The sequence below is a fragment of the Anguilla anguilla genome, chromosome 9 (assembly GCF_013347855.1).
Source record: "Anguilla anguilla isolate fAngAng1 chromosome 9, fAngAng1.pri, whole genome shotgun sequence".
NCBI classification, from domain to species: domain Eukaryota; kingdom Metazoa; phylum Chordata; class Actinopteri; order Anguilliformes; family Anguillidae; genus Anguilla; species Anguilla anguilla.
Window position 1 is genome coordinate 9,545,394 of NC_049209.1, and position 15,761 is coordinate 9,561,154.

The 15,761-nt window shown below is 40.5% G+C and overlaps 1 protein-coding gene across 3 annotated transcripts; it reads right to left on the reverse strand.

The window, feature by feature from the left end:
- Nucleotides 1-1,394: 1,394 nt before the first annotated feature.
- prps1a (phosphoribosyl pyrophosphate synthetase 1A) lies at nt 1,395-15,488 on the reverse strand. Of its 3 annotated transcripts, none has more exons than XM_035434000.1 (7): nt 15,168-15,488; nt 10,441-10,624; nt 6,354-6,452; nt 5,051-5,175; nt 3,413-3,586; nt 2,639-2,798; nt 1,395-2,192 (listed from the first exon to the last, which is right to left on the reverse strand). In XM_035434000.1, exons 1-7 carry the CDS (start codon nt 15,287-15,289, stop codon nt 2,100-2,102), a joined length of 957 nt encoding a protein of 318 aa, XP_035289891.1. In that variant the 5' UTR covers nt 15,290-15,488; the 3' UTR covers nt 1,395-2,099. The 3 variants fall into 3 exon arrangements, with proteins under 3 accessions (XP_035289891.1, XP_035289890.1, XP_035289892.1); XM_035433999.1 differs by having other exon boundaries at nt 10,435-10,624; XM_035434001.1 differs by lacking the exon at nt 15,168-15,488 and adding an exon at nt 11,997-12,168 and having other exon boundaries at nt 10,435-10,624.
- Between the last annotated feature and the right edge of the window lie 273 nt (nt 15,489-15,761).

Consider the following 15,761-nt stretch of genomic DNA (forward strand, 5'->3'; position numbering starts at 1 on the left):
ATACATCAGAAATTAACATTTATAAATATTAACAACATTCTGAAAGCAACTCTTTATCAAGTCTTAATCTCTGCATTTAGCTGCATCGGCACACCAGCTTCTGTGAAGTGCACGTCTATGGTTGTGTACTGTCCTTTCCGTGACAATTTACCCTAACGTAATGGGATGGGATATAAAGCCATACGTATTGACTATAAATCCAAGGAGGTTATTTAATACTTTTGTCACACCACACTACACGCACACACTAAACGTTGAAAAACTCAATTTCTTTCAAGCCATCTTAAATTCAGTGTCTGGCTTTTCCAGTCCCTTAGCTAAAGTCCATAATGTTGTTAATCTCTAGGCAGTGCAATTTCAACAGTGGGCAGCTTGTGAAATGGCATAGCTGGTACAGTTCACTATGCAGCCAGTGTCCCAGCCTTCTGGGATTGTGCTACTGAGGGACAGTGTGTTAGCTATAATCTTTAGACCTCAACAACATCCATACTCTCATTACTCTTCTGTGAAGAGACCAGTGACCTGCCACAATGAGGAAATCCAACACATGGGAAAGGCTTATACTGTGTTAGGCAAAAATAGTCAAAATTCTAATAAATTACAAAATATGTTGCTATATGTTTGAATAAATTCATGTTAATTCAGGGCCTTGTGGTGCAACAACACAGTGTAAAAAAGACAAACTAAAAATTTTTACACACTATATCCTATTAAAATATTTTTTTGCGGTATTGGCTGTATGACATTCAGTTGTTCATCCCAGTTTTAGCAGTATACAAGCGCCCCTGATGTGTACATATAAAATACTTTAACAGACCACAAATTCAATTAATTTGCCTCACTATTTGATGACCTAAATCAGTTCTATTCTAAAATGTTAAAATGGACATGCACATATTTTCAAGTCTGTACTTGCCTCCGGTATTCTTCTTTGGACCACAAAGAACAAAAGTAAACATTGTGCTTTGACAGTCCCATGTAACCTAAGCACTGTGCATACAGGCTTTCTACCTTTTCTGGCTTAAATTATTAACTTCATACATAAACGGAACAAAGAAACATCACCATTCTGAAACCAGAGATGACTTTAATTGTTCAACTTTCATACCCAGCCCATTCTACCAGGCCTCCGGGTGAGGGAGGCACACACACACAGTAATACCAGAACACCATCACTGTCCTGCACAGATTTCACACTTTAAGGCCACAGGTGCCCAGCGTTTACATAGAGCGCCTCTTCAAAGCAACATCTGCTTTAAAGGGACTGAAATTTCAGCTACATTGAAACCAGTCACACACACACACACGCGTGCACACACACACACACACACACACACACACACTGGCACACACTAAAAACATGAATAAATGGAACTGAAAATACACTGCAAGAGATCTGACAGCCATGTGGGTACTGCTCAAATCTACTGAGAATATGAAGAAAGGGCCACTTTTAAAGGACCATGAAGAGGGGGAACCTCTTGTTTTGTTTTGCTCACACATGACATGCATCAAGTGGAAACACAGTCCATTGAATGATATTTCCAGGACAATCACAACAAAATGTAACAGCTATTTAAGTAGTGCTGTGAATACCTGGTTAAATACAATCATGCATCTTAATAATTTATTTATTGGATTTGACATAAATCATGAAGGGAGAGATTAAGGGCACTTGGAATAGAGACTGTTAATGCCATCCTGAAGCATGACAGCAATCTGGAAATCAAGCTTCACTTTGCACAATGATGTACACACAGACCTATAGAAGCATTACTGCAGGCCTGTACACATGGCTTTATTTCAAAACATCTTAAAAAAATGTTAGAAACAAAAAAGTTTATACAACGCAAAATCCCCAAATTTGAAAAAGCCGACATGAGGAACATGTAAGTAATTAAGCAGGACCTAGAAAGCAGCAAAGAAGTAACTGAACGATCAACATGCCCAATGGCTGAGCATCCGTGTAACAGAAAATGGAAGGAGAACAGGGAAAGGGCTGGTTCGGGGGGGGGGGGGGGCATGTTGGAATGGGGTGGGTAGAGTGGCGCCTCCTTTGCTAAAGCTGTGGCAGATTCTCCTGGAGTAGGGAAGGCAGGTTACAAGGGAACGTGACTGAAGAGATAGGAGACAGACTCGCCGTTGTGTGTCCGACGGATGGCCTCAGCAAGCATCATCGATATGTCAATCACCTGCATGGACAAACAAATAAATAAAAAAAGCAGGGGTGACTTTCTGATGTTCCCATTCTCTACAATCTTATCTGAGAAGGGCCAGTGTGGGTGCAGGTTTTTGTTTTAGTTCAGCATGAAGGCACCTGATTCAGATAATTAGCTAACCATGGTCTTCAATCAGGCCTTGATAAGCAGGGTCATGTGTCTTAATGCTGGGCTATAACAAAAAGGGAAATGGATTTAAAAACAATCATGGTCAGGTCCATTCATGCACAACCATCTAAACATGAAAGACAAGGTCAAACATACAGAGTAGCACCATCTTCCTGATAGAGAACATACCATAAATTGACATACCCTTTAAAATGACAAATAAAATGAGTCATTGCACTGACAAAATCTATAAATTATACCTTATAACACATTCTGCACTGAGAAGCTCTACACCCATGGTGAACTCTGACCTGTATTTTAGAACACTGTTTCATCTTGTCCTCTTGTGGGATGGTGTTGGTCACAACCACAGCCTCAAAACTGGCGTTGTTGATGCGAGAGATGGCTGGGCCAGAGAAGATTCCGTGGGTCAGGATGGCATACACTTTAGTGGCACCAGCCGACACCAACCTAAGAATCGATTTTGCACTGGATTTAGCACAGTACTCACCAGCTACAGGTCAAGTGAGTACATTTCAGGATCTATGACACACAGCAAACTCAAACACATGGAAAAGTTCAGACACTAAGGACTATGTCATATAATCCTAAAACCATTACATCATCATGCAGTGAGTCCCACTTCCCCATTGACATCCATCAGTCAACTACTTCAACTAGCCAACTCTACCAACTGTACCAACCAGAATTCTCTCTTCCACCTCTTCCCCTGTTTACCCTATATTCATCTATCCCCCTACCCCCACCCCCCAAAAACATCCTCTCTACTTTCCCACCCACATGTTAATTTAGTGACAATGTTCACCTACTCTCAGGGAGCAATCACCTGACCATTGCACTTCTCATTAATCACTACTTGATTTACAAATCTCTTCTTTGTTTACACTAATTCTAAGTTGCTCTGGATAAGAGTGTCAGCTATGTACCTAAAATGTCAAGTAAAAAACCATAAAATGCTATTTATATACAGTATGTGTATACACTATATGGCCAAAAGTATGTGGACATGTGACATCCAACATCTAAGGTGCATGTAAGTGGAGCACTCAGAAGCAGGGGCTTACTTGTCGGCAGCATGGCAGATGGTGCCACAAGTATCAGCCATGTCATCAACCAAGATGGCAACCCGGTCTTTTACATCCCCCACCAGGACCATGCGGTCAACCTCATTGGCCTTCTTCCTTTCCTTGTGGATGAGGGCAAAGTCGACATTGAGTCTGTCCGCAATGGAGGTGACTCTGCCAGGGTAAGGAAAAAGCTGTAGTCCGGATACATTTGAGAAACAGCTCAGCACAGCAGGAGTATGCACATATTTACATCTTTATTTCTTAACTGAAGGGTAAAAAAACCTTGTTCTTTTTGGATCATTTTAATTATTTTACCAACAGAATACACTGTATATGAAGTTAATCAATTGAATCCCTTGTATTTGTAAATAATCTCACTTTTCAGTGCCTTTGATGCAGGCCTCAGCCAAAGCTAAATAAATAAGCTATTTTTACATTGGACCTCTGAGACCATCTGGCATTCTGTGCACTGTGACTTTACATTCCCACCCAATGGAAGTACTTTTAAGAATGAAATAAACTCATTTTACCATTGTTATAACCTGGTCTAGGGTTGGATCGTAAAAGGATGAAATGATCAGGCAAATAAGTGGGGAATGGGTAAGGGAAATGTACTGCAAACCGACTAGTAACTCCAGTCCCTATCTGCCTATCCAAATATAACTAAAAACTGGCTAGTCCTTTGAAGGGTACTGGGCATGGGGCGGCTTTGGACGCTGAGTTTTGAATAATTAGTTGGTAGTCTAAAACTAAAAGTCAGAATAGTGCACCCCCAATGGAGAGTTAAAACTCCACCCAGAGTACCCTCAGAAATAATAAAAAACAACAACACAAAATACCAAAGATGTGTCCCGATGGAAGGATTGGTAGTCCAGCAGGGAGAACAAACTAACCAGAGTCACTACACGACGAGCAGAATGAAAGTTGAGGTTGAGAACGAGTGAATGGTCAAACACAAACTCCAATCAGCAAACAAAGCAAAGGGGCTATGTGAGAATCGAAGTCGAATATGAGAGCGAAAGGTCAGACACACAAAATCACGGGGCAAACAAACGATAAGGGCTAAGGCAAGAGCCAGAGTCGAAGGAAAGGAGTCAGAAGTCACAAACGAGATCTAATTGGCAAACAAACCAGAAGGGCTAGACAGGAATTGGAATCAAACAAAATTAGGGTCAAATACACAAAGTCAAACTAAGTGATTACTGTCCACAACACACCAAGCACAAGTTTGAAAAGCTAGTCTACACTGGTAAGAGGCAAATTCAGCTTTTTCAGACAAAGTAGCTGGAGAAGGAAATAGCTAATTGGACGACGAACCAGAAAGACGAAACATGCAACAAAGACAAATGTAAGAAAAACTTATAACAGAGGTTGTAACAACTGTAAAGCTTTCAGAGGTTTAGGGTAAAGGATCGTAGGAATCTTTTATTATAATGATTGTGGCTAATAATTACAGGCTCATTATCATAAGAAGCTCTAACACTTTTGATTCCAAAAATTTGATAGTGGTTTTCTTATGGTCGATTACATTGTCACTGTTACGGGGGTGGACAAATTCTGCACTGACAATACAGCCCAATCAATTAATCTTGATTGCTGGCAATCAACACTGGTGCAGTCTAATAGAGGGCTCACCTCTTGGCACCACCAGCGTCTGGAGATACGATGGTGCAGTCTTTCCACTCGTTGATGTTCTCCTTGATCCACTTGAGTACAGCCGGTTCAGCATACAAATTGTCTACGGGGATGTCAAAGAAGCCCTACAAATTCAACAGCAATAAACAATCAGAACCAGTTGAAACTGTGGCTCAAAAGACCTATAGACTTTATCTTCACCTTCTGGTGTCCTTGATTATGCCTCGATTTCGTAGCCACAAGGAGTAGTGATCCATTAGTCATCACAGGCTTGAAACCATTTGCAATTGGACAGTGGTTAAGTGATTTTTAATATAAATGCACACTACATGGCCAAAAGTATGTGGACAGTAACATTGGGCAATAAGGCCTGACTTGCAGTCGGCGTTCCAATTCATCCCAAAGGTGTTCAATGGGGTTGAGGTCAAGGTTCTTTCACACCAAACTCTGCAAATCATTTCTTTATGGACCTCACTTTCTGCACGGGGTATTGTCATGCTAAAACAGGAAAGGGCCTTCCCCAAACTGCTAGCCCAAACCATGAAAATCAGCCCTAGACCATTATTCTCCTTCATCAAACTTTATAGTTGGCACTATGTATTTTGGCAAGTAGCATTCTCCTGGCATTCGTAAAATCCAAATTTGTCCTTCAGATGTAGGCACTCCAAACTCCAATTGTGGTGTGCATTACAATACTCCAGCTGACGCTTGGCATTGCAAAGATGATCTCAGGCTTGTGCGTGGCTGTTTTGCCATGGAAACCCATTTCATGAAGCTCCCGAAAAATAGTTATTGTGCTGACGTTGCTTCCAGAGGCAGTCTGGAACTCGATAGTGAATGTTGCAACCGAGGACAGACAATTTTTACGCACCAGGCGCTGCAGCACTCAGCGGTCCCATTCTGTGAGATTGTGTGGCCTACCACTTTCGCAGCTGAGCAGTTGCGGCTCTTAGACCTTTCCACTTCACAATAACAGCACTTACAGCTGACCGGGGCAGCTCTAGCAGGGCAGAAATTTGACAAACTGATTTGTTGAAAAGGTGGCATCCTATGACAGTGCCATGCTGAAAGTCCCTGAGCTCTTCAGTATGACGCATTCTACTACCAATGTTTGTCTATGCAGATTGTACGGCTGTATGCTTGAACGGATAGGCCTCTTAGCGAGGGGTTTGGCTGAAGTAGAAGGCGTGTTCACATACTTTTTGCCATGTAGTGTATATATAACAATGGAATAACAATGTGACTTTGAATCTTTTTTTTTTTTTTTTCCAAACAGTAATATGAGATGCATGCATTTGTCCACCTGTATCTGTGATGCATGGAGATCCATGGTCATGATGTGGTCAGCTCCAGAAACAGACAGCATGTTGGCCACCAGCTTGGCGGAGATGGGCGCACGACTCTGCAGAGAAATGATAGGTGAGACAGGCAGCACCTTACCTGACAATGCATAAAAGTGGAGAGTCCATATTTCCATACAGAGACTCTATTTCACAAAAGAAGAAATGGTATTAATGCATCAAGGTTATGTTATATGTAGGCTATCCATGTAAAGTTTAAACACAATTGGAAGTCCTGTTTGCAAATGCGCTTTGCTGTGCTATGTTTGTGCAGTTTTTTTCAAAGAATAACCATTTTCTCAATTTCATTGTATAGTATACACAAGTACTTTGTCTTCAATTACTACTATAGATTCAATTTTGTGGATTCCTAGTACTTCATCGATTTAGTACTAGAAAAGTTTTGCGAATTGTAAGCTTGTATTTGGACTCTTCAGTGCATCAGAAGTAGCATGAGCTTCTTGGATTCCTTTTCGGATTATTCAGATACAAGTTGTAGTGCCCTCTCTCCCCTAGTATAGCCCTAGAGGCATCCTCGCAGCAGTACAAGTTTGTCAAGGTAAGAGGGAAGCGGAGAGGAAAGAAGCTCATGATATTCACTCAACTGTGTTCTTTCAATTTATGTAACCCATTCGCCCCACTTGACAACACACTGGCTGAGGAACGGAAAGTTTATTGCCAATAGATCAAAATGAGAGTTTACAAACCAGTGAATGTAGTCTATCACCTTTCTGGTGCGACTGACATAGGGACAAATTTGAAATTGCAGGCTAAGGCTAAAAAGTACATTTTCTCAAACTGCTATTCACACCGAAACTAACAACATTGGATTGAGGCAACTGTAGGTCACAAAGAGTAATTCTGAGTCGGTGTGCTTGATGGCAAAGATGATGTCCCAGTCAGTGACATGCTCTGGTCTCTACCCTATTCAGTGTAGCAATGAAATCTACAGCAGATTATTGTCACTAAATGGCTGGTTATCTGAGTGGCGTGCATCAAACAACGTGGGTTATATAGATAATTGGCAAACTTTGGAAGCCTTGGACTTTTGAAAACAGATGATTTTAACCCATCCTGAGATGGCACCGCTCGTTTATCCCAGAATATAACTTATAGTCTTGATTCTTGAAAATGAGTCCTCAGAGCGAAGGCCAGGCTAGAGACATTTTGTCCAACACAGATGGCTAGCTTCTCAAAACCATTGACTATGCTTCAGCCTACCAAAACTGTCCAATTCCCAAATCATTCTAAATATTGTGGAGTTTGCCAGAAAAACTTTATCAATATTAAAACAATACATACTGTTATTAATTCCAGATTAACTCTGAGGCAGCTCTTGTTCACGTATTATGTCTTATCGAAGCATGGCTGAAAACAGACCAAACCTTTAAATGAACTTTTCTTTTCAGTCAATAAAGTATTGGGAGCTGTAATCCAGTGTGCGGATATCCATTTTCTTTCAATCTATTTCAAATCTCCCATTTTTATCAGAGATAAATGTAGCTTTCTTTATAAACAGCTTTATTCTTTAGAAAAACGTGAATGAGAGGTTTCAGTCTGGGTTTAGGAAGCACCATAGCACTGACAGCCTTCATGCCTTAGTAATGAATGATTTGTTTCTCTCCCTGGGTTATGGGTCTATTTCCATACTTGTCCAACTGAAATTTAGTGCAGCTTTTGATACAACAGACCACTATATTTTCCTATGCATGCTGAAAAAACCAGTTGGTCTCAGTGGACAAGCTTTTTCGTGGCTTAAATCCTAACACATAGATTTCAGTTTCTGAGGCCAAATAAAGAAGAAAGGGTAAACTTTGGAGTACCACAAGGATCTCTTCTGGGTCCATTGCTCTTTTCTTTGTTTAATACTACAAAAATAAGACAAAAGGTAAAAAAAAAAATCTGACTTATCCTTAAAATATAGATGGGTTCCCTGTCTCAGCCTATGGAGCTGTTAACCGTGGTGTGACTATCGATTCACATAATAATATCATAAGAGTGGCCTTCTATTACCCAAGGAACCTACCTAAATTGAGAAAGATGTCCCTGCAGGATGCTGAAAAAATGGTCCATGCCTTTGTAATCTCTAGGTTGGATAACTATAGGCTATGTTTATCTGCTTTCACTAATTTAGCCTTGAAAAGTCTCAAAATTGTATAGAATACAGCCACTAGGGTACAAGAACTAAGAATATCAGTGCGGGGCTTGTATCTCTTCATTGGCTGCCTGGTAAATTTAGAATTGGCTATAAGGCTAGAAATGGTTTGGCTCCAGAATATCTTCGAGAGTTACTTATCCTTAATTCTCCTCCAAGATTGCTTCTCTCACAATGTGCTGGTTATTTAAAACTTCCAAGTATGTCTAAAACTAAAATGGGAGGCAGAGCCTTCTCTTACAGAGCTCCCCTACACATGTTTGGGTTTCAGACACTCTCTCTGTGTTTAACTGTAGGCTCAAAACGGGCCTCTTTAGTCAGATGGAAATTAGCGATCTAGCTAAATCTGGCACATTTACATCACATAATAGTGATGTTGATCAATGTGTATTGTCCCTGTCAAACAAACAAACAAACAAACAAACAAACAAACAAACAAACAAACAAACAAATAAATAGCCAATCCTTTCGTTAAAGATGCCTGGGAAGGGTACATCAGGACCATAGAGCTGTTATGTGAGCTGAGCTGACTGTGCTGTTGCCCTGCCACTGATTACAAACACTCAAGTTTGCTGTGCCTTGTCGGGGCGCTGTCTGTTCAGGATCATTCTCGTGGATGTGTATACCCCATTCTTCAGATATTTTAGATATGCTGCGATAGCATAACACACTGGGGCTTTTCTATATTGCACTCAGGCCTCTGGATATGCAATAGTTAATCTCATAATTATATAGTTTCTTACAATTAAACATATAGGCCTAAGCTACCTTGAAAGTCAACATCTTCTAAACAACCTTCCAATTTGGATTCCAACAGCAACGCTCTACTGTATATGCTTCCATTCTGCTCTTAATAACGGTCAAATGACTGGAGTAATATTCATAGACTTGAGGAAAGCATTCAGGACCATGTATCATACACTCCTGTTAAAACTACAATATTTTAACACATCACCTGCTTCTACCACTTTGATAATATAATAATTCCAAAACTGATCCAAGCCTGTAAGAATAGCCCCAACAAGGCTCTACAATGGGACTCCTGCCTTTTATTTTATATATTAATGACCTCCTACATGCTTGCCCAAACTTGCGCTGCCCTGTGCTTGCTGATCACATGGTCACATACATCTCGGATAAGACCCCAAATCAAATCACTTCAAAACTCAAGTGATATGAACACCCTTCACTCCTGGCTCAAACATATCACATCACCTGACTTTAAACACCAAGAAAACTGAATGCATGTTCTGCTATTCTTCACGCAAGCACTTTTCTACACCTGATCCCATCACCATAGCTAACAAACCCTTGGCAGTTAACTCATGATTAAAAATACCTAGGCCTTACTCAACACTAACCTGACTTTCAAAATGTATTATCAAGAAGCTAACAATACAACTCAGTCAAGAAATCTGTATCTTCCATTCAGCCTCATATACCTAGCTAAACTCAATTATTCTTTCTTCCAATTGACCACTTCCTACCAATCTGGTCTCTAACCACAAAAGATGGCAGTGGTGCAGGGTTGGCTCAGTGGTGGTGTAGGGTTTGGCACAGCAGTGGTGCAGGGTTGGCTCAGCAGTGGTGTAGGGTTTGGTACAGCAGTGGTGTAGGGTTTGGTACAGCAGTGGTGTAGGGTTTGGTACAGCAATGGTGTAGGGTTTAGTACAGCAGTGGTGTAGGGTTTAGTACAGCAGTGGTGCAGGGTTTGGTACAGCAGTGGTGCACGGTTGGCTAGTAGTGGTGTTTGGTTTGGTACAGCAGAGGTGCACGGTTGGTGTAGGGTTGGTTCAGCAGTGGTGCAGGGCTTGGCACAGCAGTGGTTCAGGGTTGGCTCAGCAGTAGTGTAGGGTTAGGCTTAAAAATAGCAGACAGGTTTCCCTCACCCCCACCTTGTCCTTCTTGTCTTGTCGGGCGTAGGGGAAGCAGGGGATGACAGCAGTGACGCGGGACGCCGAGGCAATCTTGCAAGCATTGATCATGATCAGCAGCTCCATGAGGTTGTCATTTATCTCCCCACAGCCACTTTGGACGATGTACACATCCTCCCCCCTCACACTCTCTCCTATCTCCACACTGCAGAAAAACAAAAACATACAGCAGAGTAACACATCTCCACACTGCATAAACCCAGCAACGTACAGCAGAGTAACGCATCTCTACACGACACAAAAACAGGAACCTACAGCAGAGTAACACATCTCCCCACTACACAAACACAGGAACACAGTAGATAGAGCTGAAGAGCTTCTCATATATCATGAAAAGCAAAACTATTTGCCCTACAAACAAAAAAACAAAAAAACAATTAAGCCAACTTTTTGCTAGAGAGTTTTGTGGTTTCAGCAAGACTACTCTTTGTATAAGCTACTTCAAATTTTGTATTTCAAAAAGTATAATTACAGCCAACTTAATTTCTGCAGTTCCATAGTCATTATGTCAACGTTTTGGGTTTCAAAAGTGTTTTTTTTACATCAAACTAACCTAATTTTGTAATCTCCACAATCATTACTTGAAGTGGGATCTACTTTGATTTTGCATTGTCAACTTAAACCATAGAACCTTTGTGATTACAGATTCATTTTTAGTGCAAAATCATTTTGGTGCGATTCAACTCGTGGAAGGTGTTGACATAACTGGGTTATGAAAGTCCAACATTTTATTTTTCTGAGTGCGATTGTGATTGTGGTCCTGATGGTCTGAAAACAAACTGTGGCCTCCTCCAAGTGCAGTGTGTGGATCTGCATGCACAAAGTGCCCAGAATGAACAGCGTGGGGTGATATTGGAAGAAAGCAAACAAAAACAAGATACACAAGTTTGTCGGATGGATGTGCCTAAAGTCCAGTATTTATAATCCAGCAACAGAGTGTCGCTGCGACCGACAACATGAAATGGATGTCGCTGGTCGCAGTGACATTTGGTTTACACTCCTAGCGACTGTTGCCCTGTGGTTGCTCGGACGGTTGCTGAGGATGTTGCTGGGACATAAAATACACTGAACTTTGTAGTTTAGCAACGAACAGTAGGTACAGCCACAGCTGCCTTAAACCCATTCTCAATCTTATACAGGAAAGATTAACTCTTACTATACTCCCTCCAATACAACTCCATATGGGTAAAAAAAAAACAAAACAAAAAAACTCCAAAGCCTAAAACACATTGTTAGAATTTGCATATTGGCGATGTAAGATACAACCCAGGTCCCTGCACACAGTCTGTTCAGCATTTCAGTTTTTCCACAGTTAAACTCCAGTTCTGTGGACGTTAGGCACAACTGAGATTAATAGGAGAGTGTCTTCAACTCACTATTTCACCAGATATAAGTATCAGATATTCATTTCAGCCCATTAAGGACATGTCAGGGGCTTTTCTATAAAAAATCCCCACTAATCAACTGTCAGCAATACTTCTACTGAGATAAATCAGCCATTTATCAAGAGGACATACCGAATTCTGCCATGCTAGCAGCCTCAATACTCCAAAATCCAACTTTGCAGGGGATTGGGGGTGTGGCCATGATAGCTGGCTGTGTACGCTGTACCCCTTATCAAGAAGGGGGTTGGCAAAATTACTTTTGGGGAACGTAGGAAAATGACACACTGGAACCGGTCCAAAAGAAGCCTGACAGGACAGGAACTGAAAAATGGAAAATATCAGGCAATAAACCATGGAATGGATTTCTGATCGCTGCAATACGTTTACAAAGATGCAAATGTTTTAGCCTGGAGTTTTCCTTTAACTAATACATTATTATGTCAACCACAAAAAACAGGCCAAATTGTTTACAGAAAAGTTTGTAAAAATATATACATTTTTTATTTAGTTACCACACACAGAAAGAAAACTCATCTTGACAACATCAAATTGACAACATTCAAGACCCTAATTATGGACACAAATAACATTACAGTAAGTGGCTTTTGGATGAGCTTCACCACTTCAGTCTCTAGTCACCCAGGCTTTTAATGCATTAATTATCTCAACCAGTACGGGCCTGTATTTCTAGGAACCCAGCCATACTTTCAAGGCAGATAAACTTCATTAGAGTTGTAACGGTTTACAGTTTCATACAGAACTGTGACACAGATGAATGATCTCACAGATCACATACCCAGTATGGTGGTGTACAGAAAATGAATGCAACTAGATTCATACTGTCATGCTATTGGATAGTTAAACAGCTTGTTCGTGCAATCTGCCCTTTCAATTACCTTTGAAACCCAGAGGATAAGGAATTCAAATATATATATATATATATATATATATATATATATATATATTATATCTCAATAAATGTTCTGGCCATATATGGCTTATTGCCTATCTCAAAGTTGAGGTGGCAGCACTGCAGATGCAGAACCAGTAGCTAAAAGTGACAAAACACTGACTTGATACTGGTAAATTCAATCTAATACCAGCAATACTAGTACAAGCCCAGTATTATTATGTACTCCTAGTTTCCAAAATCTCAATGCATGAGCTTGACACATTGTGGATTGGGGGGTGTTGGAGGGGAAGTGTGTGACACCATAATACAGATGGACTCAAACTGAACCAACACAAAACAATGTGGAAGAAGGATCAACTAATCCTTATATTAATACTTGGCATAATAACTGTGTTATTTAATGGGAGTTCCGAATGGGATCTCTTCCAAGTGTGCTGCTGTTCAGTCTGTATGTTAATGACCATCCACCAGAGTGATAGCATGTTGACAAAAAAATATGCAAATGACACTGTTGTGTACATGGTAAATCCATAGATAAGGTTGCAACGAAGCTGACTGACATTATGGAGAGAAACAGAGTGACATGAACATTCTTGTGTTTTGCCTTGTTAATCTTAAACTAGGCTACCTTACATTACACAATACAAAAGACAAAACAAGGGAGGTTATGAGATGGGTACTGCTCTCACCCATTCTGCAAATTTCCTAGCTAGCAAGGCATCACAGCTTGCTGAAATGACTAGCTAGCCATTTAAGTTAAAATGTTTTTTAGCACGATAATACGATAATGAGAATGTATGAAAGAACCAAAAACATACTAGCATTTAAAATAGGTAGTTAGCAGTTGTTATCAGCTCTTACTTTTGATTAATTGGAATTTAGACATAATAGATGTATTCTTCTGCCAATCTGGTAAGACATTAAGACACTACACTCTGCAATGCATTGAGGTGCACCACAGTCTGTAAATTATTTGCTGTATCATGGGACACACTAAAGAAATGACATCAATGCCATTGCATAGGGATGAGATGCAGCTCAATTCTTCACCCAGGTGTTATTTGCAAACCACCATGTCATCACAGGAAAAGCACATTGCAGTACATTGTCCATATCATGCCTCCCTACTTTGAATGATGGCCACAGAAGTGCATTAAATAACATATGAAAATCTCAGAAACGCCATCAGGTCAAAAAGAAAGTAACAAAGTTTCACAACAGTACAGCCGAAAACACAGCCTATGAGGCTGTTCAGTCCTTCAAACCCATATATATATACATATATATATATATAGACACACACACACACACACACACACACACACAAGCATCCCATTTCCGTTACTTGCAGCCAATAAAGGTGATGGCTTTCTGGCTACCACTACAAGCATTACTGTAAAAAATAATTTTGATGAAGATATTTTAGAATCCAACTATGAGCTTGCCAGAAATACTTCATAAAAAGTGTTTTGCTTAGGCAGGCATATGAGCCTACACTACACTCGCCCATTTGCCAAATTGGAAGGATGGCTAATTTCTTAAGGTAAGAATGTTAGGTAAGATTGGCAATAACACAAAGAAACGTATCCATTTAGCAGAAACAGCAAACCTGCAAGCAACCAATGAAATTGCGTGGGGCAATGCCTGAAAACGTGCGGTGTTATTTCACACGGTCGAATTCACTGAACTTTGACATTTCCCCCAACCTATATTATATTTCACATGGCTTGCACGCATGGATTAATATAGCTAGATGGCAAGAACTCATTTGATAGTAGTTTGTGAATAACGTCAGCGGTAGGAATACGCATGCTTGCAGTTAGCTAATGTTAAATGGATGTACGACGTGCAAAATCCAAAGTCGATAATAAACCGTGATGGGTGAAACACAAGATACTAGTCTGTAAGCCATTAAAAACTGTGCTCTACTAAGTTACTTTGAAACACTGAGTTTCAGTTTCAGTTGCGTATGCTAACCCATAGACTAGAGCCAGCGGGCTGGTCAACTAAAGCTGCTTTGCTGGCGCTAGATAGGCTACTCCTGTAGCCCACTAAATTGCGTACTTATTGCGGCGTTATTGCGAGCACGTTAACGTTGTTTAAATAATACCGTTTCACAAGAATCGGACTACAGCCAAAAGCTCATAAATACTACAGGAACTTAGCTACGTACGTAACTTGGTTAGAAATTCAACGCACCAAAAACCCAATTTCTTTTAAGTTTACTACACTGAACTGCGTTGCCCCGGCAGCCTGGAGAGCACCGTTGTCAACTGACACTCAGCAGTCGTGGCCATGTGGTACGTATACATCACAAAATTAACCATACGTTAAGATACAACATTAAAAAGCTGTCCAGTTACCCATCAGTTAAAGCTCACTGTACTTACCACGTTTCTTGATTGCTGAATTTTTTAGTGACGACCTTTCCAAGTTCGAGTCCCAAGCGGTCTGCGATCTTCTGAGAGAGATCCGGGTGAGAGCTACCGCTAAAAATCTTTATGTTTGGCATTTTTGGGCGTTCCAGGGCTTCGGTTAAAGGTAGCTACAGCTGGTGGTATATCCAACGCGTATTGCTTAACGATTTGAAAATATGATAAGGTCTAACATGTGTCAGTGGTCAGAGCTCTGCCAGTTAAATGCCTCGTTCCAGCTACCTCTCCACCATCATGACCACTACCGTACGCCTAGCCATGCGCGAGCGAGTGCGTCCCATTCCTGCCAGCGTATCGACGTCATGAGTTTCGCCTTCTGTGATTCGCTATCCATTACACCCATTGTCTTTGACAATTTCATCATAGAATAGTAAAAAAAAAGAAAGAAAGTACTTTTATGATTTGTGAAGAAAATAATCTATTAAACCACAAAACAAGTCTGAAATGCTATGAAACAAAGCGACAAATGCATACCTTTGGTTTGAAAATACAATTTGCACGTAACAGAAAAATACACAAAACAAAAGAAATAATTTCCATAGAAAAGAT

What these genes read in the sequence shown, in the direction of transcription:
- prps1a (XM_035433999.1), bottom strand. Translation starts at nt 15,289, where the DNA reads ATGCCAAACATAAAGATTTTTAGCGGTAGCTCTCACCCGGATCTCTCT. An exon ending in ACAAGAAGGACAAGGTGGGG is followed by an intron (nt 6,453 to 10,434) that starts GTGAGGGAAACC and finishes ATTTCTCTGCAG; the next exon opens with AGTCGTGCGCCCATCTCCGC. An exon ending in AACAGTGTTCTAAAATACAG is followed by an intron (nt 2,193 to 2,638) that starts GTCAGAGTTCAC and finishes TTGTCCATGCAG; the next exon opens with GTGATTGACATATCGATGAT.